Source organism: Capra hircus, chromosome 14, assembly GCF_001704415.2.
Source record: "Capra hircus breed San Clemente chromosome 14, ASM170441v1, whole genome shotgun sequence".
Classification (NCBI taxonomy): Eukaryota; Metazoa; Chordata; class Mammalia; order Artiodactyla; family Bovidae; genus Capra; species Capra hircus.
The window spans coordinates 8,636,606-8,662,684 of NC_030821.1; the positions used below are offsets into that span (position 1 = coordinate 8,636,606).

The 26,079-nt window shown below is 38.8% G+C and overlaps 1 protein-coding gene across 1 annotated transcript in view; it reads right to left on the reverse strand.

Moving 5' to 3' along the window:
• Positions 20,104-26,079, reverse strand: part of TMEM64 (transmembrane protein 64) — a 36,400-nt gene continuing 30,424 nt past the window's right edge. Inside the window, exon 3 of the mRNA XM_013969329.2 lies at positions 20,104-24,079. Within this exon, the coding sequence (XP_013824783.2) occupies positions 23,891-24,079 (189 nt within the window). The 3' untranslated portion in view covers positions 20,104-23,890. The remainder of the gene's footprint in view (positions 24,080-26,079) is intronic.

Below are 26,079 nucleotides of genomic sequence, written 5' to 3' on the forward strand. Positions count from 1 at the left end.
AAGCTATAATTAACTAACTCTTTTTAAATTGCTTTGATGTAGTTCTAAGAGCATTGAAATTTAATCTCATAGGAACCCTCCCCTTTTTATAGATCACTGGCCTTTCTTGGGTTTAAAAAATGCATTTACCTCATTTTAGCAAAGAACAGATACACCATCATGCAAAATAATATTAATAGGAAATATACTTCCTGTTTAAAATTATGCATGTTTCAATAACATCTAAGACATGAAATAGACAAGTGAATAAACCTTAATAAGATTAGTGTTTTTGTGCACTTACTTTCTAGCTTATAAACTCATATGAAGATGGGGCACAAAGCAAATCTGTGTAAAATTGGGGCAGTAGCTAGTATGGTATTACAAATAAAGTGGGTCATGAAGACTTCAGAATATATCTCTATTTCTATATTTATATTCATGACATAGACAATATGAATATGATGGTCCACTCATTCTATTTGCACAGTTCAGGAGCATATTCAGTTGAGCTGGTGCGGCATTTTTCTGGCATATCTGAGAATCTTTAGAAATCATGAAGAATAATCTGCACAATGGAATAGTCTTATAAAGTGACATACTGGAGCTTACTTGGTAATATATAAGATGGTTTGTCCCACTAAAGGAAATCTATCTTCTAATCTGCTTCTAATTGGACAGGCATTTTGCATTTTACTACAAAGCACTCTTCCCACTCCCTCAGTTCTTTCCATTGCTAAAATATTTATCTCTGTGCTGAATCCAAATCTCCTTCCTAAATTATTTCTTTTTAGATTTATAAACAAAAGTCCATTTTAAGATGGATTAAGGAACTTTAAAAAAAATTCTTGAAAATTCAAATATGTTTACTTATCCGGAGGAAAACACTTCTATATTTTTAGCCATTCTCCATATGTTTTTAGGCCTTTCTATTGCTTTTTCATCATAGGGGACTGGAATGCAAAAGTAGGAGTCAAGAGATACCTGGAGTAACAGGAAAGCTTGGCCTTAGAGTGGAAAATGAAGCAGGGCAAAGGTTAACAGAATTTTGTCAAGAGAATACACTGATCATAGCACATAACACAAGAGAAGACTCTATGCATAGACGTCACCAGATGGTCAATACTGAAATCAGATTGATTCAATTCTTTTCAGCCAAAGATGGAGAAGCTCTATACAGTCAGCAAAAACAAGACTGGGAGCTGACTGTGGCTCAGATCATGAACTCTTTATTGCAAAATTCAGATCTAAATAGAAGAAAGCAGGAAAAACCACTAGGGCATTCAGGTATGACCTAAATAAAATCCCTTATGATTATACAGTACAAGTGACAAAGAGATTCAAGGATATAGATCTGATAGACAAAGTGCCTGAGGAACTATGGACAGAAGATTGAAATATTGTACAGGAGGCAGGGATCCAGACCATCCCTAAGAAAAAGAAATGCAAAAAGGCAAAATGGTTGTCTGAGGAGGCCTTAAAAATAGCTGAGAAAAGAAGAGAAGCAAAAGGCAAAGGAGAAAAGGAAAGATAGACCCACCCAAACGCAGAGTTCCAAGAATAGCAAGGAGAGGTAAGAAAGCCTTCATGAGTGATCAATGCAAAGAAACAGAGTAAAACATAGAATGGGAAAGACTAGAGATCTCTTCAAGAAAATTACAGATACCAAGGGAACATTTCATGCAAAGATGGGACAGAAATGGTATGGACCTAACAGAAGCAGGAGATATTAAAAAGAGGTGGCAAGAACACACAGAACTATACAAAAGAGATCTTTATGACCTAGATAATCATGATGGTGTGATCACTCATCTAGAGCTAGACATCCTGGAGTGTGAAGTCAAGTGGGTCTTAGGAAGGGTCCCTACAAACAAAGTTAATGGAGGTGATGGAATTCCAGCTGAGCTATTACAAATCTTAAGAGATGATGCTGTGTGAGGGCTGCACTCAATATGCCAGCAAACTTGGAAAACTCTGCAGTGGTCACAGGACTGGAAAAGGTCAGTTTTCATTCCAATTCCAAATAAAGGTAATGCCAAAGGATGTTCAAACTACCACACAATTGCACTCATTTCACACACTAGCAAAGTAATGCTCAAAATTTTCCATGCTAGGCTTCAACCACATGTGAACTGAGAACTTTCAGATGTTCAAGCTGGATTTAGAAAAGGCAGAGGAACCAGAGATCAAATTGCCATATATCATAGAAAAAGCAAGAGAATTCCATAAAAATATCAACTTCTGTTTCATTGACTATGCTAAAAGCCTTTGACTGTGCAGATCACAACAAACTGTGAAAAATTCTTAAAGAGATGGCAACACCAGACCACCTTTCTTTCCTCTTGAGAAATCTGTATGCAGGTCAAGAGGCAACAGTTAGAACTGGACATGGAATAACAGACTGGTTCCAAATTGGGAAAGGAGTACATCAAGGCTGTATATTGTCACCCTGCTTATTTAACTTATATCCAGAGTACATCATGAGAAATCCTGGGCTAGATGAAGCACAACTTGGAATCAAGATTGCCGGGAGAAGTATCAATAACCTCAGATATGCAAATGAAACCACTCTTATGGCAGGAAAGTGAAGAGGAACTAAAGGGCCTTTTTGATGAAGTGAAAGAGGAGAGTGAAAAAACCTGGCTTAAAACTTAACATTCAAACAACTAAGATCATTGCATCCGGTCCCATCACTTCATGGCAAATAGATCAGGAAACAATGGAAACAGTGACAGACTTTATTTTTTTGGGCTCCAAAATCACTGTAGATGGCGATCTCAGCCATGAAATTAAAAGATGCTTGCTCCTTGGAAGAAAAGCTAGACAGCATATTAAAAACAGAGAAATTACTTTGCCAACAAAGATCTGTCTAGTCAAAGCTTTGGTTTTTCCAGTAGTCATGTATGGATGTGAGAGTTGGACCATAAAGAAAACTGAGTGCTGAATAATTGATGCTTTTGAACTGTGGTATTGGAGAAGACTCTTGAGAGTCCCTTGGACTGCAAGGAGATCCAACCAGTCCATCTTAAAGGAAATCAGTCCTGAATATTCACTGGAAGGACTGATGCTGAAGCTGAAGCTCCAATACTTTGGCCACCTGATATGAAGAACTGATTTATTGGAAAAGACCCTGCTGCTGGGAAAGATTGAAGGCAGGAGGAGAAGGGGACAACAGAGGATGAGATGGCTGGATGGTATTATCAACCTGATGGACATGAGTTCTAGCAAGCTCCAGGAGTCAGTGATGGACAGGGAAGCCTGGCATGTTGCAGTTCATGGGGTTGCAAAGAGTCAGACAGGATGGAGCACTAAACTGAACTGAACTGAACTGAACTAGAGACAAAAGAGCCAAATACAGAAAACTATAAGACACTGATGAAAGAAATCAAAGACAACATAAACAGAGAGATATTCCATGCTCCTGGGCTGGAAGAATCAATATTGTGAAAATGACTTTAACACAAAAAGCAATTTACAGAATCAGTGCAATCCCTATTAAACTACCAATGGCATTTTTCACAGAACTAGAACAAAAAAATTCACAATTTGTATGGAAACATAAAATAGCCAAGGAGTCTTGAGATAGAAGAATGGAGCTGGAGGAACCAACTTACCTGATTTCTGGTTATACTACAAAGCTACAGTCATCACGACAGTATGGTACTGGCACAAAGATGTAAAGACCAATGGAACAAGAGAGAAAGCCCATAGATAAACCAAAGCACATATGGGCAACTTATTTTTGACAAAAGTGACAAGACTATACAGTGGGAAAAAGACAGTCTTCAATTAGTGGTGCTGGAAGAATCAGACAATGATGTGCAAAAGAATGAAATTAGAACACTTCCTAATACAAAACACAAAGAGAAACTCGAAATGGATAAAGACCTGAGTGTAAGACCAGAAACTATAGAAATCTTAGAAGGAAACATAGGCAGAACACTGTATGACATAAACCATAGCAAGATCCTTTATGACCCACCTCCTAGAACAATGGAAATAAAAACAAAAATAAATCAGCGGGACCTAATTGAACTTAAAAGCTTTTGCACAGTAATGGAAGCTATAAACAAGGTGAAAAGACAGTCCTCAGAATGTGAGAAAATAATACCAGATAAAACAACTGACAAAGGATTAATTTCCAAAATATGCAAGCAGTTTATACAACTCAATACCAGAAAAACAAGCAACCCAATAAAAAAGTGGGCAATAGACCTAAATAGACATTTCTCCAAAGACATACAAATGGCTAATGCATATATGAAGAGATGCTCAACATCACTCATTATTAGAGAAATGCAAATGAAAACTACAATGAGATATCACCTCACATCAGACAGAATGGCCATAATCAAAAAATTCACAAACAACAAGTGCTGGAGAGGATGCAGAGAAAAGGGAACACTCCTGCACTGCTGGTGGGAATGTAAATTGTTGCAGCCGTTATGGAAGACGGTATGGAGATTCCTTAAAAAACTAGGAATAAAAGCATGATATGACTCAGCAATACCACTTCTAGGCACATACTCTGAATAAACCAAAGCTGAAAAAGCACTGTACCCCAGTGTTCACTGCAGCACTATTTACAATAGCCAAGATGTGGAAGCAACCTAGATGTCGATCGACCAGTGAATGGATAAAGAAGTTATGGTACATATATACAATGGAATACTACTCTGCCAAAAAAAGGAACACATTTGAGTCAATTCTAATGAGGTGGATGAACCTAGAGCCTATTATACAGAGAAAAGTAGATCAGAAAATGAAAAACAAATATCATATATTAAACACATTATGGAATCTAGAAGGATGGTACTGATGAACTTGTTCACAAAGCAGCAAAGGAGATGCAGGCATGGAGAACAGACTTATGGACAAGTGTGGAGGAGAAGAGGGAGAGGGTGAGATGAATGCACAGCAGTATGGAACAGTATACACTGACTATGTAAGTAGAGAGCCAATGGGAATTTGCTGTATGACTCGGGGAACTCAAACTGGGGCTTTGTAATAACCTAGACGGGTGGGAATGGGCAGGAGGTTGCAGGGAGATTCGAGACGGAGGGAATATATGTACACGTATGGTTAATTCATGTTAATATATGACAGAAATCAAACCAATGTTGTAAAGCATTCATCAATCAATTAAAAATAACTAAATACTAAAAAAAAATTTTTAATGAAAAAATGATAAAACAAGAGAGTTGCAGGAAAACATCTGCTTCATTGACTATGCGAAAGCCTTTTGTGGATCACAACAAAATTTGTGGAAAATTGTGGAAAATCCTTAAAGAGTTAGGAATACCAGACCATCTTACCTGCCTCCTGAGAAATCTGTATGCAGGCCAAGACATGTAACAATGGACTGGTTCAAAATTGGAAAAGGAATACATCAAGGCTGTATATTGTCACCCTGCTAATTTAACTTCTATGCAGAGTACATCATGCAAAATGCCAGGCTGAATGAACCTTAAGCTGGAATCAGAATTGAAGGGAGGAAATATCAATAACTTCAGATATGCAGATGACACCACCCTAATGGCACAGAGTGAAGAGGAACTGAAGAGCTTCTTGATGAAGGTGAAAGAGGAGAATGAAAGCTGGCTTCAAACTCAACATTTAAAAAACTAAGATCATGGCATCTGGTCCCATCACTTCATGGCAAATAGATGGGGAAACAACAGAAATAGTGACAGCCTTTATTTCCTTGGGCTCCAAAGTCACTGCAGATGGTAACTGCAGCTACGAAATTAAAAGACCTTTGCTCCTTGGAAGGAAAACTATGACAAACCTAGACAGCATATTAAGAAGCAAAGGTGTTACTTCGCTGACAAAAGTCTGTATAGCCAATGCTATGGTTTTTCTAGTAGTCATACTGCAGGGAGGAAGCCAATTCTGATCCCATGTTGGAAACTGTTTCTTTGACTTGTTTTTATTATTATAATCATACTCAATGGCCTGACTAGAGGACCCTGCCCCTTCTGCTTGTGTGTAAATAAAGTGCCTTTGTCCAGCTGATGGAGAGATAGTTTGTCCCTGCCCACGTGTGAATAGGAGATTAACACCTGCCTTCTGAAGGCTGGCCATTCCCTTGGAGATGTTTTGCAGGATGAAGACCCTTTCACTTTACTTCTCACTGCAGCTCCCTCTATTCTGCCTTTTGTCTTAGTTCCTCATTGCTTGTTTCTCTCTGATCTATAAAAGAATTTCGCATCCAGACTCCGATAAGATGATTATTTTGAGGCGCTAGCCTACCATCTTCTTGGTTGGCTGACTCCCCAGTTAAAGTCTCTTCCTTGCCTCAGCACCTTGTCTCTCAGATTCATTGGCCTGTTGTGTGGTGAGCAGAGCAAGCTTTGACTCGGTAACAGTCATGTATGGATACGAGAGTTGGGCCATAAGGAAGGCTGAGTGCGAAAGAATTGATGCTTTCAAACTGTGGTTTTGGAGAAGACTCTGGAGAGTACCTTGGACTGTGTAGAGATCAAACCAGTCAGCCCTAAAGATAACCAACCCATTCATTGGGAGGACTGATTTTGAAGCTGAAGGTCCAACACTTTGGCCACTTGATGAGAAAAATGGACTCATTGGAAGAGACTCTGACGCTGGTCAAGAATGAAGGAAGGACAGAGAATGAAATGGTTGGATCACATCATCAACTCAATGGAAGTGAGTCTGAGCAAACTCTGGGACATTATGACAGACAGGGAATCCTGGCGTGCTATAGTCCATGGGGTTGCAAAGAGTCAGATACGACTGAGCGACTGAACTATAACAATACAGTATATGAAATTTAAATCTTGTTTGAATCATATAAAATCTTTTATTTATCGTATTTAAAATAATCAAAGATTTATTTATTCATTTGAGATAATTCTTTACATTTCTAGCTGTTGGAAACCAGAGATAGACTTCCCTTACAAGTTTTTCTGTTAACATTAATTATTCTAATGCTATTAGCATCTGTAAGACCCACTGAGGGAAGCAAAAACCAGATAGAGCTTCCCAAACTAGTTTTTCTTGTTTTAAACAACAGAAGTTCTTAAGTTAATTATTAGATATATTTTTCTCATGTTTAATTTGATTTTTATTTTCTGTGTATATGTGTGCTCAGTCATGTCTGACTCTTTTGCAATCCACGGACGGTAGCCCATGAGGCTCCTCTGTTCATGGCATTTTCAAAGCAAGAATCCTGGAGTGGGTCACCATTTCCTACTCCGGGAGATCTTCCAGACCCGGGGATCAAACCCACATCTCCGTGTCTGCTGCACTGGCAGGCAGTTTCTTCACCACTGCGCCACCTGGGAAGGTGCTCATTCATATCTGGAGGCCACAAATCGATGATGGCTGCGGCATTTCTTGTTTATTAATATGGCAGGAGATATTTTCATTTCACAGATTTCCCCCCAGAGTTGTTTCAGCCCCCCCTTAGGTGTACTGGGTAATGCCTGTGGAGTATAAGACTTCCATGGGTGCTCAGACGGAAGAATGGCCAGTTCTTTTGTGTGTCCCTGGTTGAGCAGTTTGTTAATTACGTACGTGCGTTTCCCTGTACTGACAAGCTGCAGGGCATGAGGACTTGCCTCTACCACTCTTGCAGGTTTCCGTACTTTTATTTCATATGTACCAGTAAAACAGTTGTTTATAATGAGTGGTTTAGATTCACCAGTGTGTTAGTTTCTCCAATTTAAAAAGGATCCATTATTTGGCCATTAATAAAAGATATGTACTATTAATGATTCACTAGGACTCAAGAGGCCTCCCCATAAGATGGTGGGGTAGGATGTCACCTAAATCCGGAGAGTTTACCCTGGGGAATAGTATGGCAAAGGCCAAGTTTTCAAAAACATGAACAAACAAAACACACAAATACAGAACCACCTCGGAAGATCGGATGGAACATTTATAAATGAAAGACAGACAGAAATGCTAGTTTCTCCCTAAAGCCTTTGTTTGAAGTCTGAAAAGACATCTTTATTAAGGCAACTTTTAACCTTAAGGTAACTTGACTGCATATGCATTGAAAGAGCCCCCTCAATTTTTAGGGCAAGTTTTCCTTTAATTTCCAATGAAGCAAATACTTGTAAGTTTTGTATATACATACTCACAGCTGGAGTATTGGCAATCTGTTGTTTCTTTTTCTTTTATTTTGAAACCTTTATTTCTCATTTTGAAGTCAATTTGTTGAGATAAAATTGCTAGTGATGATCATGTAGTGGGCCAATGTGTGCTACTTGAGAGCTTAACTTTCCTGATTTCTCAATTAAAATGTAAAGTCACAACTTGAAAGTAGAGAGTTAATTTGGTGAGAATGTTTAGGACTGAGAGCCTGAGAAACACCATCTCAGAAGCTCTGAGAAAACTGCTCCAAGGAGGCAGGAGGGAAAGTCAGATTATATACAAGTTTCCAGCAAAGGGAACAGGCAGTCTGAACATCAAAGATGAGGTATCAAGTTAAGGAATTTAGCATTCTGTGTGCAGGAGGATGCAAGCCTCTGGGTTCCCTTAATTCACTTCTTTCATATGCACCTCAGGTGTCTGGGGCCAATCCTGTTTCATTGTTCACCTTGCTTCTTGCATTTCCCCAGCTCCTCAGCAATCCCCATGAGGGGTGGCAGCCTCTGCTGGATCGCAGTTTGGGGAGTGCTCATTCATATTTGGAGGCCACAAATCGATGATGGCTGCGGCATTTCTTGTTTATTAATATGGCAGGAGATATTTTCATTTCACAGATTTTCCCCCAGAGTTGTTTCAGCCCCCCCCCCCTTAGGTGTACTGGGTAATGCCTGTGGAGTATAAGACTTCCATGGGTGCTCAGACGGAAGAATGGCCAGTTCTTTTGTGTGTCCCTGGTTGAGCAGTTTGTTAATTACGTACGTGCGTTTCCCTGTACTGACAAGCTGCAGGGCATGAGGACTTGCCTCTACCACTCTTGCAGGTTTCCGTCGCCTGAGAAAGCCATTGCTGGTCAGGAGGAGAGAGTTCCTTCTTTGCACCTCAGAAGCTCTCATAAGATTTTGGCTTTCTTTTTTTTTTTTTAACAAACTCGATTAAGGTAGCCAATCCAAGGGAAAACGACAGGGCAGTTTTCCCTCCTGAGCATCTCAGTCCCAACTTAATCAGTGTTTACCTGAGCAAAGTCTTCCTAGTCTCTAAACTGAGGATAACCAACAGCTGAGTTATCCTTAAACTGAGTCTTCCCAGTGCCTTTTACAATGAGAAGAAGCCACTCAGTGCCTAAACTGAGCAAAATCTTCCCAATCCCCCCACTGAGGATGTCCCACCCTGTGTCTAAACAGAGCAACCCAGCTCTCTCTTCTGGAAAGGTATCCTTTCAAGGATAACCTCTTCCCCCACCAAATAAAACTTAGCATTATCAACCAATAATGGGAAATCCTAGAACCAGGAGAGACTCACTCAAATTTGCCTGGACTTTCCGAGGAGGTGGACGGGCACAAGCGGCTTCTGTTAGTATGAAGGCTCTGGGTCCTCGGAGAGCTCAGGTGGAGGTGAGGAATCTGCCCTGGTCCTTTCATCAGTCACCATGGCTGTTGACTGAAGAAATATTCACAACCTAAAAGTTGGAGTAGGTCTTATTTGGTGGGAATTTTTAGGATTTCAGGGCTGGGAGGCCACATCTCAAGTAGCCCTGAGAGAACTGCTCTGAGGAAGGGAAGGGAAGAAGGGAAGGGAGGAAGGGAAGGGAGGACCCAGCTAGTCTGAACACCAAAAGATTATTATTAAAGAAAATTAGATGTCTCAAGCTGAGGAGTCTAGTGCTTTTCTATTATGAAAAGTTGCAAGAGTCAGGGCTCACTGAAATCATTTCTTTCTACGCATCTCAGCTATCCTGGGCCAGTGTCCTGTGTTTTCACATCCTGAGCTCCCTTGGCGGGCTCACCTTAGGGAGTGGCTGCAGCCACTTGCTGACGGCTCTTAGGACGCATGCTGGAGGGCTGCAAATTGCTCATGACTGTGACATTCTTGTTTACTGATATGGCAGAAAATACTTCATTTCTCAGCCATTTCATTTATATTAAAAACTAGAAATAGCAGACTATCAAACTTGCTCTCAGGAAAGCAGAAGGTAGAGTCCTGGGGGCCCAGGGTGTGGATGAGATAAAGAGAATTAAGTCAGAAAGGCAATGATTTCAGCCTGCAGTCTTAGCTTATGTTAGGACAAGCCTTGCTAGTGGAGGGACAAATCAAGTGAAAAATTTCAGTTCCTAAAAACTAGAGCAAGCAGCTGTGAGATGGTTGTAAGGAGAGAAATGAGAAACAGCCTCATGGAGAAAGAGGGCTGGAAAATAAATCATACACAACCACATGCTTCTTTCCTAAAACTAATACTTGCCTGTGTGTCGTATTACATGCCACGGACCATTCACAAGTAGTCTTTACCTGCCTATTTTACAGAAGAAATACTAAACCTCAGCGATTATAAATTACTTGCCCAAGATTATTAAATGGAAATAGAAATTACAATCAGAGATGTCTCCTGTAGTTTGTAGTGATGATTATCCATAGTAGAAAGACCAGGCTCAAAGGATCAAAGCTATGGAGAAAGAGTTTGACCCCACGTTTTATTTTTTGCCCCCAGATTTTTAAGCAGCAATTTTAGCATGTTCCATTTGACTGATAATAGCCAAATTTGCATTGAAAAATCATTGAAGTAAGGAAGTAAAAACCCAAGCGATTTCATGTAGATGATTTATTGCTACAGAAACAATTTGCTTGATACTTGATGGTTACAGGCTGGACAGATCTTGCTTTTTGTCCAGGAAATGCAAAATTGAAGGAGTGAAAATTTGCCAGGCAGGGAACAACACAGTAAGCTCATAAAATGAAAAAATGAAATCAACTGTGAGAAAGTTTTTAAGAGTCTTTTTTTTTTCTTTTTCCTGAGCAATCTTCTTTAGGCCTACATCCTGGTTTAATGATAAATGTTTATACCTTGTTGTCATCTATTTTGCTTACTGGCACCCTGAGGCTGACTACTAAAATGTTATGAAATCTTTTATCTCAGCCATAGTTAGAGCACTCAAGCATTTGAGCTACCTTTCAGAACCATTTTCGGATTCTATAGTCACCAAAGTAACCTGCTTCTGTGATGCTATGGAACTAGATTGGGCATCTAAAGCCCGTAACTGAAACTGTTTCTTATCTACTAAGATTGTGCCTATAATTAGTAGATACTATCAAGAAGATGGTGGAATTTAGGCCCCTTGGGGTTCCCTGGTAGCTTAGCTGGTAAGGAATCCAGCTAAGGAGACCCTGGTCTGATCCTGGGTCGGGAAGATGGATCAGCTGGGGTAGGGATAGGCTACCCACTCCAGTTTTCTTGGGTTTCCCTGATGTCTCAGACAGTAAAGAATCCACCTGCAATGTGGAAGACCTGGGCTCAGTCCCTGGATTGGGAAGATCCCCTGGAGAAGGGAATGGCTACCCACTCTAGTATTCTGGTCTGGAGAATTCCATGGACTGTACTGTCCCATGGGGTCACAAGGAGTGGGATACAACCGAGTGACTTTCACTTCCACACTGGGGCCTTTGGATTTACCCGGTGGCTCAATGGTAAAGAATGCACCTGCAATGCCAGAGACATGAGTGTGGTCTCTGGGTCAGGAAGATCCCCTGGAGAAGGAAATGACAACCCACTTCACTATTCTTGCCTGGGAAATCCTATGGACAGAGGATCTTGTTGGGCTACAGTTCATGCGTTTGCAGAGTCAGACATGACTTAGCAACTGAGCAAGCACAAGCACATTGGGGCCTATGTAGTGAAGGAACTTCAAGAATCAGTGACTAAAAAGTCAGGATTTAGCTTTATTAAAAAAAAAAAAAGATCTTAATTAACCCAGACACAATAGGAGAAATGTCTGATTCTACTTACATGAGGAACCCAGAATACGAAAACTCAGGGAGACAGAAAGTATGGCAGCTATCAGAGTCTGGGGGGTGTGGGGAGAGGAGATGGGGAATTATTGAATTCAGAAATAAAGAATTCAAATGTATTCAAATAAATGAATACAGAGTTCCAGTTGGAAAGATGAAAAAAAATCTGAAGATGGATATTGGTAATGGTAGTATAACAATGTGAATGTACATTTTTGCTTCTTCGTTGCATACTTACAAATGGCCAAAATGGTAAGTTTCGTGTATATTTTATTTACCACAATAAAAAATTCTTAAGCCACAACAGTAATGCAATAATACCTGAGAAATGAAATACTTCCTGCCATATCAGTAAACAAGGATGTCACACTCATCAGTGGTTGCAGTCCTCCAATGTGAGCTGGTGAGTCCTAAGGGCGCTCAGGAAGAAGTACCTGTGATCTAGCAGCCATCAGGACTGCAGCCACTTCCCACAGTGAGCTCTAATGGGGCCAAGATGTGAAAAAAAACCCACAGGATACTGGCCCAGGATAGCTGAAGTGCATATAATAGGAATGGCTTCAGTGAGCCAGGACTCTTACATCTTCCCGCAGATAAAAAAGCACTCAACTTCTGGAGATGTCTGATTTTAATTAACAATAATTTTTATGTTCAGACTACCTGCCTTTTGTTGCAAAACTTCTATATAACCTGGCTCCTCTCCTCACATCCTTGGAGCAGTTCTCTCAAGGTTACTTGAGATGCTGGCTCTTGGGCTTGACGTCCTAAAATTCCCCACTGAATAAAACCTCTCAACTTTTAGACTGTGACCACTTTTTTAAGTTGACATAAAAATGTATGGTGTTGACAATTGCACTGGACAATGTGCTAAATGCTTTTCACCCATTCTTGTAGATAACTCTTCAAATTAAGTACCAGAGAATGAAACATAAAAACCCAAGTCATCTATCTGGACTTCACACAGATAGTAAATGGTATAGGGGGCTTTGAACCTGGGCCTGTTTACAAAGCTCATGCTATACCTACAGCATTATATATATAAGACTTTAGAGAACTTTTAAAAAATTTTATAAAACGTTTATATTAGATGTATATTTCCATATCAAACCAAAGGCAAGGTTTAAATAAATAAAAACACTGAAGCTCAGTGTTCTGACAAGTGGCTTTATTCTCAGGTGATGCTTTTTCAACTCTCCTTCATTTACAGAATCTTACACTCACAACAAACTGTGGAAAATTCTGAGAGATAGGAATACCAGACCACCTGACCTGCCTCTTGAGAAATCTGTATGCAGGTCAGGAAGCAACAGTTAGAACTGTACACGGAACAACAGACTGGTTCCAAATAGGGAAAGGAGTCCGTCAAGGCTGTATATTGTCACCCTGCTTATTTAACTTCTATGCAGAGTACATCATGAGAAACGCTGGACTGGAAGAAACACAAGCTGGAATCAAGATTGCCGGGAGAAATATCAATAACCTCAGATATGCAGATGACACCACCCTTATGGCAGAAAGTGAAGAGGAGCTAAAAAGCCTCTTGATGAGAGTGAAAGAGGGGAGTGAAAAAGTTGGCTTATAGCTCAACATTCAGAAAATGAAGATCATGGCATCCAGTCCCATCACTTCATGGGAAATAGATGGGGGAACAGTGGCAACAGTGTCAGACTTTATTATTTTGGGCTCCAAAGTCACTGCACATGGTGACTGCAGCCATGAAATTAAGACGCTTACTCCTTGGAAGAAAAGTTATGACCAACCTAGATAGCATATTCAAAAGCAGAGACATTACTTTGCCGACTAAGGTCCGTCTAGTCAAGGCTATGGTTTTCCCTGTGGTCATGTATGGATGTTAGAGTTGGACTGTGAAGAAAGCTGAGCGCCAAAGAATTGATGCTTTTGAACTGTGGTGTTGGAGAAGACTCTTGAGAGTCCCTTGGACTGCAAGGAGATCCAACCAGTCCATTCTGAAGGAGATCAACCCTGGGATTTCTTTGGAGGGAATGATGCTGAAGCTGAAACTCCAGTACTTTGGCCACCTCATGCGAAGAGTTGACTCATTGGAAAAGACTCTGATGCTGGGAGGGATGGGGGCAGGAGGAGAAGGGGACAACAGAGGATGAGATGGCTGGATGGCATCACTGACTCGACGGACGTGAATCTGAGTGAACTCCGGGAGATGGTGATGGACAGGGAGGCCTGGCGTGCTGTGATTCATGGGATCGCAAAGAGTTGGACGCAACTGAGCAACTGAACTGAACTGAATACACACAACAAAAGCAAACTCAGAGGCCAGCATCCATCTTTCTGACAGTATAGCGTGGAATTTGACAGTAAGATGGAGGAGGGGCAGAATGCATTTCTTCTTTCCCTGTTTCCTACTATTGTTTCTAATTATAGTGCCAACTGATGGCCTCTGTTATGATTTCAAGAATGGACTTCTTACTTTTTGATGTTGCTCTCATATCATACTCTGCTCTCAAAACCGTTCCCATCTCTACCTGGATAATCCAACAGGGGCGCAACCTCCACCTAGAGGTGGGTAAATGACTGCAGCAGAGACAGAATCATTTTGAAGGAGTGCTGACTTTGCTACTACTTAATAAAAACCTGCTTGAAGATGAGGCCAATACTCAGAAAACCAGAACCAAGAAATGGAGACTCCGAGTTTTCTTGACACTGTCTTTAAAATGTCTGGCTTTTGTTTCAGGAATGCCTGGAACACAATGAGTACTGGGTTGTATTTTCCGTGAAGTAACATTTTCTGACCAACATATGAGAACTCCAAGATCTTGATTTCTAAAATATGGCACTGAACACAATCTTTTTAACCCACTTCTCCCATTCATTCAATCACTAAATATTTATTATGTAGCAGGTGAGACTACTTGATCACATGTCATAGTCTATGGTGAACATAGCATCAGAAACATTCACAGTATATTACAGGCCATAAAGGAAGCAACTCTGCCTCTGTGGGAAGAGAATTCCATGTAAGGATGGAAGGTACAAGCCCTCAGGGGGTTATGCTGGGTGGGTTCAAGGATATCATGGAGACCAGTGTGGACTCTCTCTTTTTTTGCCTGCCTTTCTCCTGTGAAGGCTGGTTATGCAGGCAATGCGTCCTTTAGTTTACCTTTTCACTTTATTCCTTGGAGAGGTCTCTTTCATGCCTAAGGCTAAAAGTAGATGGCCCTTAACACAAATCTTCCATCTGAATCTTTCCATGCAATCCCGGGCACGCATTTTCAATTGCTTTCCCTGGCATCTCATGTGAACCACATACCCAGTTGTTTGGTCACTCAGCTGTGTCCAGCTCTTTTGTGACCCCATGGACTATAGCCCGCCAGGTTCCTCTGTCCATGGGATTTTCTGGGCAAGATAACGGGAATGGGTTGCCATTTTCTTCTCCAGGGGATTTTCCAGACCCAGGGATTGAACCTGTGTATCCTACATCACAGGTGGATTCTTTAAGTGCTGAGCCACTGGGGAAGCCCAACAAAGAATACAATACCCTCAGCACTGAATTCTCAGTTCCTGCAGCAACAAAGTTATAAAGTTCCAAGGATGGCACCCACCAAGTTTCTAAACCAGAGTAATGTGTAATTAGGCAATCATTCTCTGGCCATTGCAACCAAGGGGAAATTTTATTTTCCTTTTTGACTCACCTGCAACATTTACCTTTACCTGAAAAGTTGTATTGAGGTAAAATCAGGAAAACCACAAAGCACACTTTCAGATGAGCTTCCATGCTTAATGCATTGTGAGCAAATCATTTTAAACATAGTGAAAACACTTGAGGGGAAGTGTTTATGCATCACTACACTTTGATTTAAACCAGCTAGGATTGCCAGTTGTGTTCCTCTGTGCTGTCTCTAAGGGACCCAGGGATTCTATTCAGTTTAGAATATTTCATCCTGGCATTGAAATGATGTGAAGTCCCCAAATTCACTTCAGTTCTGTGCAAGGGCTTCTGAACAGCCCGTTTTTCCTTATTAAGACAGCATTCCTATTCTCTCCGTATTTTTCACCTTTTTATTTTATATTGGAGCATAGTTGATGTGGTGATAGTTTCAATTGAACAGCAAAGTGGTTTAACTATACATATACATGTACCTGGGCATCCTCGGTGGCTCAGATAGTAAAAAAATCCTCCCAAAATGTGGGAGACCCAGATTCAATCCTTGTGTTGGGAAGATCTCCTGGAGGAAGGCATGGCAACCCACTCCAGTATTTCTGCCTTAAGAATCCCCATGGACAGAGGAGCCTGGCAGGGGGGTCACAAAGAGTTGGACATGACTGAGCGACTAATACATGTCTATTCTTTTTCATTCCAATGAAACCAGTTTTCATTCCAATCTGAAAGAGTCAATGCCAAAGAATGTTCAAAGTACCACACAATTACACTCATTTCACATTCTAGCAAGGTAATGCCCCAAATCCTTCAAGCTAGGCTTCAACAGTATGTGAACTGAGAACTTCCAGATGTACAAGCTGAATTTAGAAAAGGCAGAAGAACCAGAGATCAAATTGCCAACATCCATTGGATTATAGAGAAAGCAAGGGAATTCCGGAAAAACACTGGACTTCTGCTTCACTGACTATGCTAAAGCCTTTGACTGTGTGGAGCAAACAAACTGAGGAAAATTCTTAAATAGGTGGGAATACCAAACCACTATATCTGCCTCCTGAGAAACCTGTATGCAGGACAAGAAGCAATAGTTAGAAATGGACATGAAACAATGGAAAGTTCAAAACTGGGAAAGGAGTATATCAAGGCTGTTTACCGTCACCTTGTTTATTTAAATTATATGCAGATTCAGTTCATTCACTCAGTCGTGTCCAACTCTCTGTGACCCCATGGACTGCAGCACACCAGGCTTCCCTGTCCTTTGCCAACTCCCAGAGCTTACTCAAACTCATGTCTATTGAGTAGGTGATGCCATCCAAACATTTCATCCTCTGTAGTCCCCTTCTCCTCCTGCCTTCAATCTTTCCCAGCATCAGGGTCTCTTCCTGATGAGTCAGTTCTTCTCATCAGGTGGTCAAAATATTGGAGTTTCAGCTTCAACATCAGTCTTACAAATGAACACCCAGGACTGATCTCCTTTAGGATGGACTGGTCGGATTTCCTTGCAGTCCAAGGGATTCTCAAGAGTCTTCTCCAACACCACAGTTCAAAAGCATCAGTTCTTTGGTGCTCATCTTTCTTTATAGTCCAACTCTCACATCCATACATGACTACTGGAAAAACCATAGCTTTGACTAGACAGACCTTTGTTGGCAAAGTAATGTCTCTGCTTTTTAATATGCTGTCTAGGTTGGTCATAGCTTTTCTTCCAATGAGGAACCATCTTTTAATTTCATGGCTGATTATATGCAGATTATATACAGATTACATCATGCAAAATGCTGGGCTGGATGAATGATAAGCTGGAATCAAGACTACTAGGAGAAGTATCAACAACCTCAGATATGCAGATGATACCACTCTAATGGCAGAAAGTGAAGAGGAACTAGAGAGCTTCTTGATGAGGCTAAAAGAGGAGACTGAAAAAGCTGGCTTAAAACTCAACATTCAAACAACTAACATCATGGCATATGGTGCCATTACTTCATGCAAACAGACGGGAAGAAAGTGGAAACAGTGACGGATTTCTTTTTTCTTGGGCTCCAAAATCACCGTGGATGGTGACTGCAGCCATGAAATTAAAAGATGCTTGCTCCTTGGAAGAAAAGCTATGACAAACCTAGACAGCATATTAAAAATAGAGACATCATTTGGCCAACAAAGGTCTCTCTAGTCCAAGCTATGGTTTTTCCAGTAGCCATGTATGGATGAGAGAGTTAGACCATAACAAATGTTGAGCACTGAAGAACTGATGCTTTCGAACTGTGGTACTTGAGAAGACTCTCAGAGTCCCTTGGACAGCAAGGAGATCAAATGAGTTAATCCTAAAGGAAATCAACCCTGAATATTCATTGGAAGGACTGATGCTGAAACTGAAGCTCCAATAATTTGGCCACTTGATGTGAACAGCTGACTCACTGGCAAAGACCCTGATGCTGGGAAAGATTGTAGGGGGGAGGAGTAGAGGGAGACAGCAGATGAGATGGTTGGATGGCACCACCGAGTCAATGGACATCAGTTTGAGCAAACTCTGGGAGACAGTGAAGGACAGGGAAGCCTGGTGTGTTGCAGCTCATGCAATTGCAAAGAGCTGGACACAGCTTAGTGACTGAACAAATGAACTGAAAAAACTTAGCGGAAAACTACTCAGGTTCCCTGTCCTTCCAGCTTTGGTCAACTTGGGAACTGGATTTTAAGAAATAATGAGTATGAAACAGACCATGTCTCAAAACATTTCTACTGAAAATGGCTTTAAACTATGAAAGGCAGAATAAATGAATCCACTCAAGGTTTCTACTTTATGGTGGTTATGAGTTTTATGCCATCCTAGGATAAAAATACTTTTATTAAAATATACCAGTCTAAATGTATACCTACTTTTAGAACTATGTAATTCTCAAATTGCTCTTTTTTTTTGGTTCAATATGTATTCTACTCACTCTTCTCTATCCCATTTCATGCATATTTTGTAATTTTTAAGCCTTTCAAATAGTGGGTTAACCCACAGAATAGTAGTCACTTTTAAGGCAGTAATATCACTTAATTTGGATAATCAACTTCACTGAAACATGACAGAATTACTAAATACAAATTTACCATATATACACCGTTTTAACACTATCACACCTATAATGCTTTCCCTAAAAACGTTCAATATTTAACTCATAATACAGTTGGTATTAAGATATGTTTTCCCCACACTCTGAGTACGGATAGGCACCCTCAACCAAGGAAGGTGACCATGGCAGAAAGTACTGTACAGCCTTGTGTAACGAATACACACACAGCCAACATATTTATTCAATGAGTGCTCCACTGCACCACCCCAGCTGAAGGCAGCCTGCAATGTGTGGTAGCCTATTTGTGCTCTAGCAAGCAATTCTGATCTAAAATGTCTAGGAAAAGTGTACATGCAACAGTATGGGATCAGTTCTTGATGAGAGTTAAAGAGAATAGTGAAAAAGTTGGCTTAAAGCTCAACATTCAGAAAACTAAGATCATGGCATCCGGTCCCATCACTTCATGACAAATAGTTGGGGAAACAGTGTCAGACTTTATCTTTTTGGGCTCCAAAATCACTACAGGAGGTGATTGCAGTCATGAAATTAAAGGATGCTTACTCCTTGGAAGGACAGTTATGACCAACCTAGACAGTATATTAACAAGCAGAGATATTACTTTGCCAACAAAGGTCCATCTAGTCAAGGCTATGGTTTTTCCAGTAGTCATGTATGGATGTGAGAGTTGGACTATAAAGAAAGACTATAAAGCTGAAAGCCGAAGAATTGATGCTTTTGAACTGTGGTGTTGGAAAAGACTCTTGAGAGTCCCTTGGACTGCAAGGAAATCCAACCAGTCCATCCTAAAGGAGATCAGTCCTGGGTGTTCATTGGTAGGACTGATGTTGAAGTTGAAACTCCAATACTTTGGCCACCTGATGTGAAAAGCTGACTCATTCGAAAAGACCCTGATGCTGGGAAAGACTGAGGGCAGGAGGAGAAGGGGACGACAGAGGATGAGATGGTTGGATGGCATCACTGACTCGATGGACATGGGTTTGGGTGAACTCTGGGAGTTGGTGATGGACAGGGAGGCCTGGTGTGCTGTGGTTCATGGGGTCACAAAGAGTCAGACACAACTGAGCAACTGAACTAAACACACCAACAAGGACAATGTCATTCCAAGTACTAAGAAGAAAGTTTTATGGTAGCTGGAACAGGCCCTTAGGAAATAGTCACAGAAACAGGGTAGACATCAATAGGAAATTAAGATTGGTAAAAGTCGTTTAACATTATGAAAGGCATCATAAACATTTCTATAGCCTGGGCAAATAACTGTTATTTGACTGGCAGGTAGCATTTCATGATTTGGGGATGTTAGAAGAAAAAGCACACTGAAGGTTGAGTGCCAGTGTAAGATACCAAAATGATTTCTCCAACAGGGCCTCTGCCATAACCATAACCATCCTCATCTAGGGTCAATATGAGCATAATCACTTTTAGAAACATGTACACCATGACTCCTGAATTGCTCCCTCCCCTTGCAAATGACCCTAAATTCATTAAATTACAGAGGGGAAGTAAGAGAAGAGAAAAGGAAAATAAAACATAACCTTTTATTTTCTCAGGCACACAAGTGATTTAGGATACCAATTATCAAGAGATTTTACTGATTTACCTTTAGAATTATCTATTTTAAACCTTCAGCTACCTTAGAAAATAGTTTACAGTGATCACTTTGCCATTCAGAAGTACCAAGTTATAATTCAGTTGCTTAATCAGTTAACAGTTTATGTTCAACATATGCGAGGTTATTGGAATTCCTTAGTTTTAAATATCCTGTGGAACAAGTATTCCACTTCTTTTAAGTTTTTCAGGTTAAAGACATGACCATTAAAAAGTATATCCTAAGTAGTTTATTATTAACAGAATCAGCAATGTAAAATTTAAAAACCAACTACCGTTATTCTGACCACCATTCTGGTACACTAAGTGGCTTGTGTTTGAAACAAAATTCCATCACTGAAGTCAACAACTTAGTATCATTATTCCTGAGGTCCTCATTAAACCTCTCTTTTTCTCTGCACATGGTGACTGGTTTTGAACAGCCATGGATTCACCATGTACCTCAGAATTTACCTGTATCAACCTAGCATAAACTTAGCAACTTTCAGCATTCTACAAGACAGTCCTACAAATGTAGATGTATATAAGCCACAGCACCTTTCCTAAGAATAGTTCCAATCAGCATTGCACATTAACAGACGCATACTGGTATATGTTAATAGCCTCCACCACTTAGCTCAGTCACAGCAATGGTAAATAAGAGTAGATACTGAATTATATAGCTTCTCAAGGAAGGAAATGCTTTATAGTCATAAGCTTGATCCGATCATGGGAAAGTCTTCTTTGAAAGGTTTGCAACTGGTTACAAAGTACATACAAAGGGAGTATGGCTGGCTCTGAATAAATCCACAACTCACTTCTGAACATAAACTCAAAATATACATTCTAACGACAGAGATTTGGTTCTATTATTTTCACAAACCAAAGTATAGATTTCAAGTTATTTCACAAATCACATGATCAAATGAAAATGGACATGAAAACATTTAGTAAATTATTATGTACATGTTTTTAAAAGGGGATGTTGCTGTTTAAAAATAATTCACGAGACAAAACTTGGCAAAGAGTAAACAAAATCATTAATAATAAACCAGAAAATGTGGAAAACTAAGGAAAAGGTCCAAAGAATTAAAAACAGCACTTATCTTTCAAAAGGTTTGAAACAAGTGTATTGCGTGCTTTTAAAAATAAGCACAAAGCAACTTTAACTGTACTTTAAATGATTTGAGAAATAAAAAATCCAATATATAATTTTATATATATAAATATATATATTTACGAAATCCAATATATATGTATTAATATATACTCTATGACTGGAGGCAATATTAGGGCAACATAAAAAGGAACCTATAGAAATTTGTTGCTGCCAGAAATATGGCATGTGGGGTTAAAGATGGAAAGAATATAACATTGTACATGTTTTGTACAATACAGCATGTTTTGTACAATTTATAGACAGCACATATATTAATAAAAAACCAGCAACCAAATGTAGCTATCAAATAGCATGATTATAAGGGATAACAGTTTATGTGGAGGCTGGAAATGATGAACAAAAGGAAAACTGCAGTTTTAGATTAATGTTTTAAAAATAGTACATCCATACTATTTTAAGTAAAAATGGATGATTTTATTATATAAAATCATGTTGGCAGAATATAGAAAAATTACTTCTCTTTTACCTTTACATATTTAAGTACTAAGCAAAATGCAACAGTTGGAAAAACTCATGACAAACTACCAAAAGTTTTTCATTTGGCAAAATTATTCAAGTTACAAAATGCCAAAGTAAATAAATGCACTTCAAAATACATGAAGTGTAATACAAGTGTATGAAAGTAGTGATCTTAAATTATTAATTTCTTTATAAAAAAACTTAACAAACAGAAAGCACAAGATAAATATTTTCAAGTTAGACAAGAATAAATCAAATCACTGTTTATTCGGATAATTAAACTAAAATAATTATTAAAGAAACTAAACAATTAATTAGGATTTTAAAAAGAATAACAACATTTCAATGGTATTTTTCTATGAATAAAAGAAGGAAAGATTTGTAGGTCAGTTGACTGCTATAGACCCAGGTCCCTATAAAATCATCTGGACTATACCAAGAAGAACTTGGTACAGACATAAAAACAAACTTCAGTGTTATTCAAAGGTGAGAAAACTTATTCATTATGAAGGAAAGGGAAATAATTATACCTGCAACAGGGCAAAAATTTATATACTAAAATGATTAAATGCATCCGTAGCATAAAATTAAAATAATTGCTTCCAAATAAATCTTTTGCACTTTAGTAAATCAGGGCAAAGATTTTACCCTAATGAAAAGGCAAATGGGAGGTGTCTGATAAGGTGGCACCTTCATAGCTAAAAAACAGATACTTACCAGAAAATCTGCATTTATATCGATAATCTCTACTGTAAAATAAACTAATCATTTAGATCACAATTAAGCTACTTTAAAAATATAAGGTGATAAATGAATATCATATGAATCGTATACCAAATTATTATATTCTATACACATAAGTACTATTAATAAATATACTCAATTCATTCTACAGGAAAAAGAATTGAGACTTAATTTCACATTTCAGAATTCCTGAGTCTTATCAGAGGAAAACAAGTACCAAAAAGCAAACAAAATAAGCCTACTCTATAGTAGGGCAAATATAATAATACAAATCTGGGCATCAAGATAACATTACGTACAGTTTTAAAGCTGAAGACTATGGGGACAAATATATATGTACTTCAACAGAATTATAAACCTGATTTTAAAGCTCAATTTTTTAGCTAGGCATTTTGATCAAACAAGGCCACCAGAGTGACATCTTCAGTGATTGCAAACCCACCACTTTAAAGGAATAACATCTTTATTTCAAAGCCTAATAATGAATACAAAAAGAAAAGAAGTTTAATAAGATTTTCAGTAAGACTGTAATAGGACAGCCCTTTGATGGAAGACCTAAGGAGGCTAAAACCAATGGCGTGAAATTAGAACACAAGTTCTAATTTGAGACACTACTCATTAAATAATTTCCCTTTCGCTTTGTATATTACACAGCAAAAATTAAAAAAGGTATCTTAAGAGCACTTCAGTCCCACAATGTAGGATTTAAACTTGTGTGTATAGGTGTAACAATTTGATACTTGCAAAAATACATTTAAACAAAAGTTCATGTCTATTTTCTAACTAGCAAGGAAAAGGAAAGCAAAGTGGTTCCAACTAAAACATTTAAAAAAACAAAACAAGACATCATTTACCCTTTCTGGAAACACTATGAAAGCAAAGAACATCCAATAATATTATACATTTAAAATTGCATACTTTTACTCATTTTTATTAGCAGGAAAGACACATACAATTATTCATAGTCTTTATAAATGAAGACACTAAGCAGAAAAATATTTGGATTATTTTTCTGTTCATAAGTACTCATAAAGAAAATAATGAAAAAAAACACCCCAAAACCTAAAGTGCAGACTTATAGGCCACTATGGGCATAATAAATGATAAAGAGCTGCAGCCAAAATTGCATCTACATTTACACTTACGTATCCGGAAAATGATTCCTGTTTTTAAAAAATGTGCAATTTAAAAACTAGTCATTTGTGTGTGTGAGTGTCTGTGTGTGTGTGTGTGTGTGTGTGCCATAATACAATTAAAACTTGCATCCCTGCCCAGTAGTAAGGGAATTGCTAGATCTCAGACAGCACACTAGGCTCTTGATAATTACACATTTCATTAGAATCATACAATATTGATTCCATCTCCAGAAAATGTTAGGGTCCTCTTGTAGAATGAAGAGCCACTGATATTTGGTTGATTGCCTTTAACCAGAGAGGTTTTCAGTTCCATTTCGCAAGCTACAATAGCTGCATTCAATTCCACTTGAGCTCGATGAACTACATAAAACATGAGGCCTATACTTATAATAATCTGTGAATAAAAATAAAAATTACAGTTAATAATATTTTATACAGTAAAAAGGGAGAACTTTCTAAGCCAATAAATATTGTCTTAGAAATGTTTCAAACAGGATATTTATAATAATCTGTGAATAAAAATAAAACATTACAGTTAACAACGTTTTACATAGTAAAAAGGCAGAACATTTCTAAGCCAATAAATATTGTCAGAAATGTTTCAAACAGGACAGTTTTCAAATACAGTAAGGTAAGATTTTTAAATAGTTTACACAAAGGTGTTATTTATTTATTCTTTTGTCTGCTGGGTGTGGAGGGCCAAAATCTACGGGGTGTTCATAATACAGTGTCAGGTTAACACAAAGCAAGCATATATACCTTTTAGTCCATACTAAATGATGTGTGTTTGATACATGTCAAGTTTCTTTCTTTGTATCAAAAAGTTTCCTTCAAGGAATAAAAAGAAATATATTTCTACAATAGAGATAAAGTTGGCTAAACTTTGTTAATGTAATTAATGTAGTATTACTTCTGTGCAAAACTATAAATGTCTGTAGGTATTTTTAAGTTAACTTAGAAACACTACCATTTGCAAATGACCTACCTGGTGCAGCTGAAATTAAAAATATTAAAACATTTGAAAAATGAAATGCCAATAAGCTTTAAAAGAAATTAACAAGAGACTGTGAACATGAAATCATCTACACTTTTCAAACTAAAAACACAGGAACAAGGTAAGGGGAAAAATTCCAGTAAAAGGAATAGAAAAAGCACCCCAGGCTGTAGTCTCAGTTCAGCCGCTCACTTAGTGATCTGATTTCAAGCGCTTTTAAACCACGTGGGCTTCTCCCGCTGTCCAGAGGCTGTGCTTCCTCTGTACTTAAACATTCTACAAACAATTCAGCACAATGACTGTCTAAGCAGTCTACATCTTCTAAATGATATTTATTCCAAAGTTCATTTGTAAAGCAGTTCTTCAGGGTTTGGAGCAAAATATTCTCAGTAGATGTTGTTTAATGTTTCAGCACGCTTTCAAAAGCTGCTCTAAGCATAGTGATCCTGAAATACAATACTGTTTCAATTAAGCCTACCTATACTTTTATGGGAGAAATACTCCAGGTACAAATGTTGAGGGTGGAGGGGGAAGGTGATGAGGGAACCTGGAACTTGTACAAGAGATGTACATTAAGTGAGTACTCATTTCTCAATACAGTTCTAAGCAAAGTAGTTATTTAATCTTATTTTTTATGCTACAGGAGACAAAGATAATTAATTTTCACCCATATTTAAATTTTTTTCTTTTTAAAATTTTATTATAGTTGATTAACAGTATTGTGTTCGTTTCAGGTGTCTATTCATTCTTTTTCAGATTCTTTCCTCACATAGGTTACCAAAGAATGCTGAATAGTTTCCTGTGCTGTACAGTAGGTTATCTACCTTATATACAGCAGTGTTTGTGTGTTCATCCCAAGCTCCTGATTTATCCTCTACTCATCTCCTCTTTTGTAACTCTAAGTTTGTTTTCAATGTCTGTAAGTCTGTTTCCGTTTTGTAAATAAGTTTATTGCATCTTTTTTTAAAATTAAATTCCACATATGAGGAATATTAGAGAAGGCAATAGCACTCCACTCCAGTACTCTTGCCTGGAAAATACCATGGACGGAGGAGCCTGGTGGGCTGCAGTCCATGTGGTCGCTGAGGGTCGGACACGACTGAGTGACTTCACTTTCACTTTTCACTTTCATGCATTGGAGAAGGAAATGGCAACCCACTCCAGTGTTCTTGCCTGAAGAATCCCACGGACGGCGGAGCCTGGTGGGCTGCCGTCTATGGGGTCGCACAGAGTTGGACATGACTGAAGCGACTTAGCAGCAGTGGCAGCAGCATGAGGAATACATATTTGTCTTTCTCTGTCTGACTTACTTCACTTAGTATGATCATCTCTAGGTCCATTTATGTTGCTGCAAACAGCATTGTTTCATTCTTTGTATGGCTGAATAGTATTTCAGGATA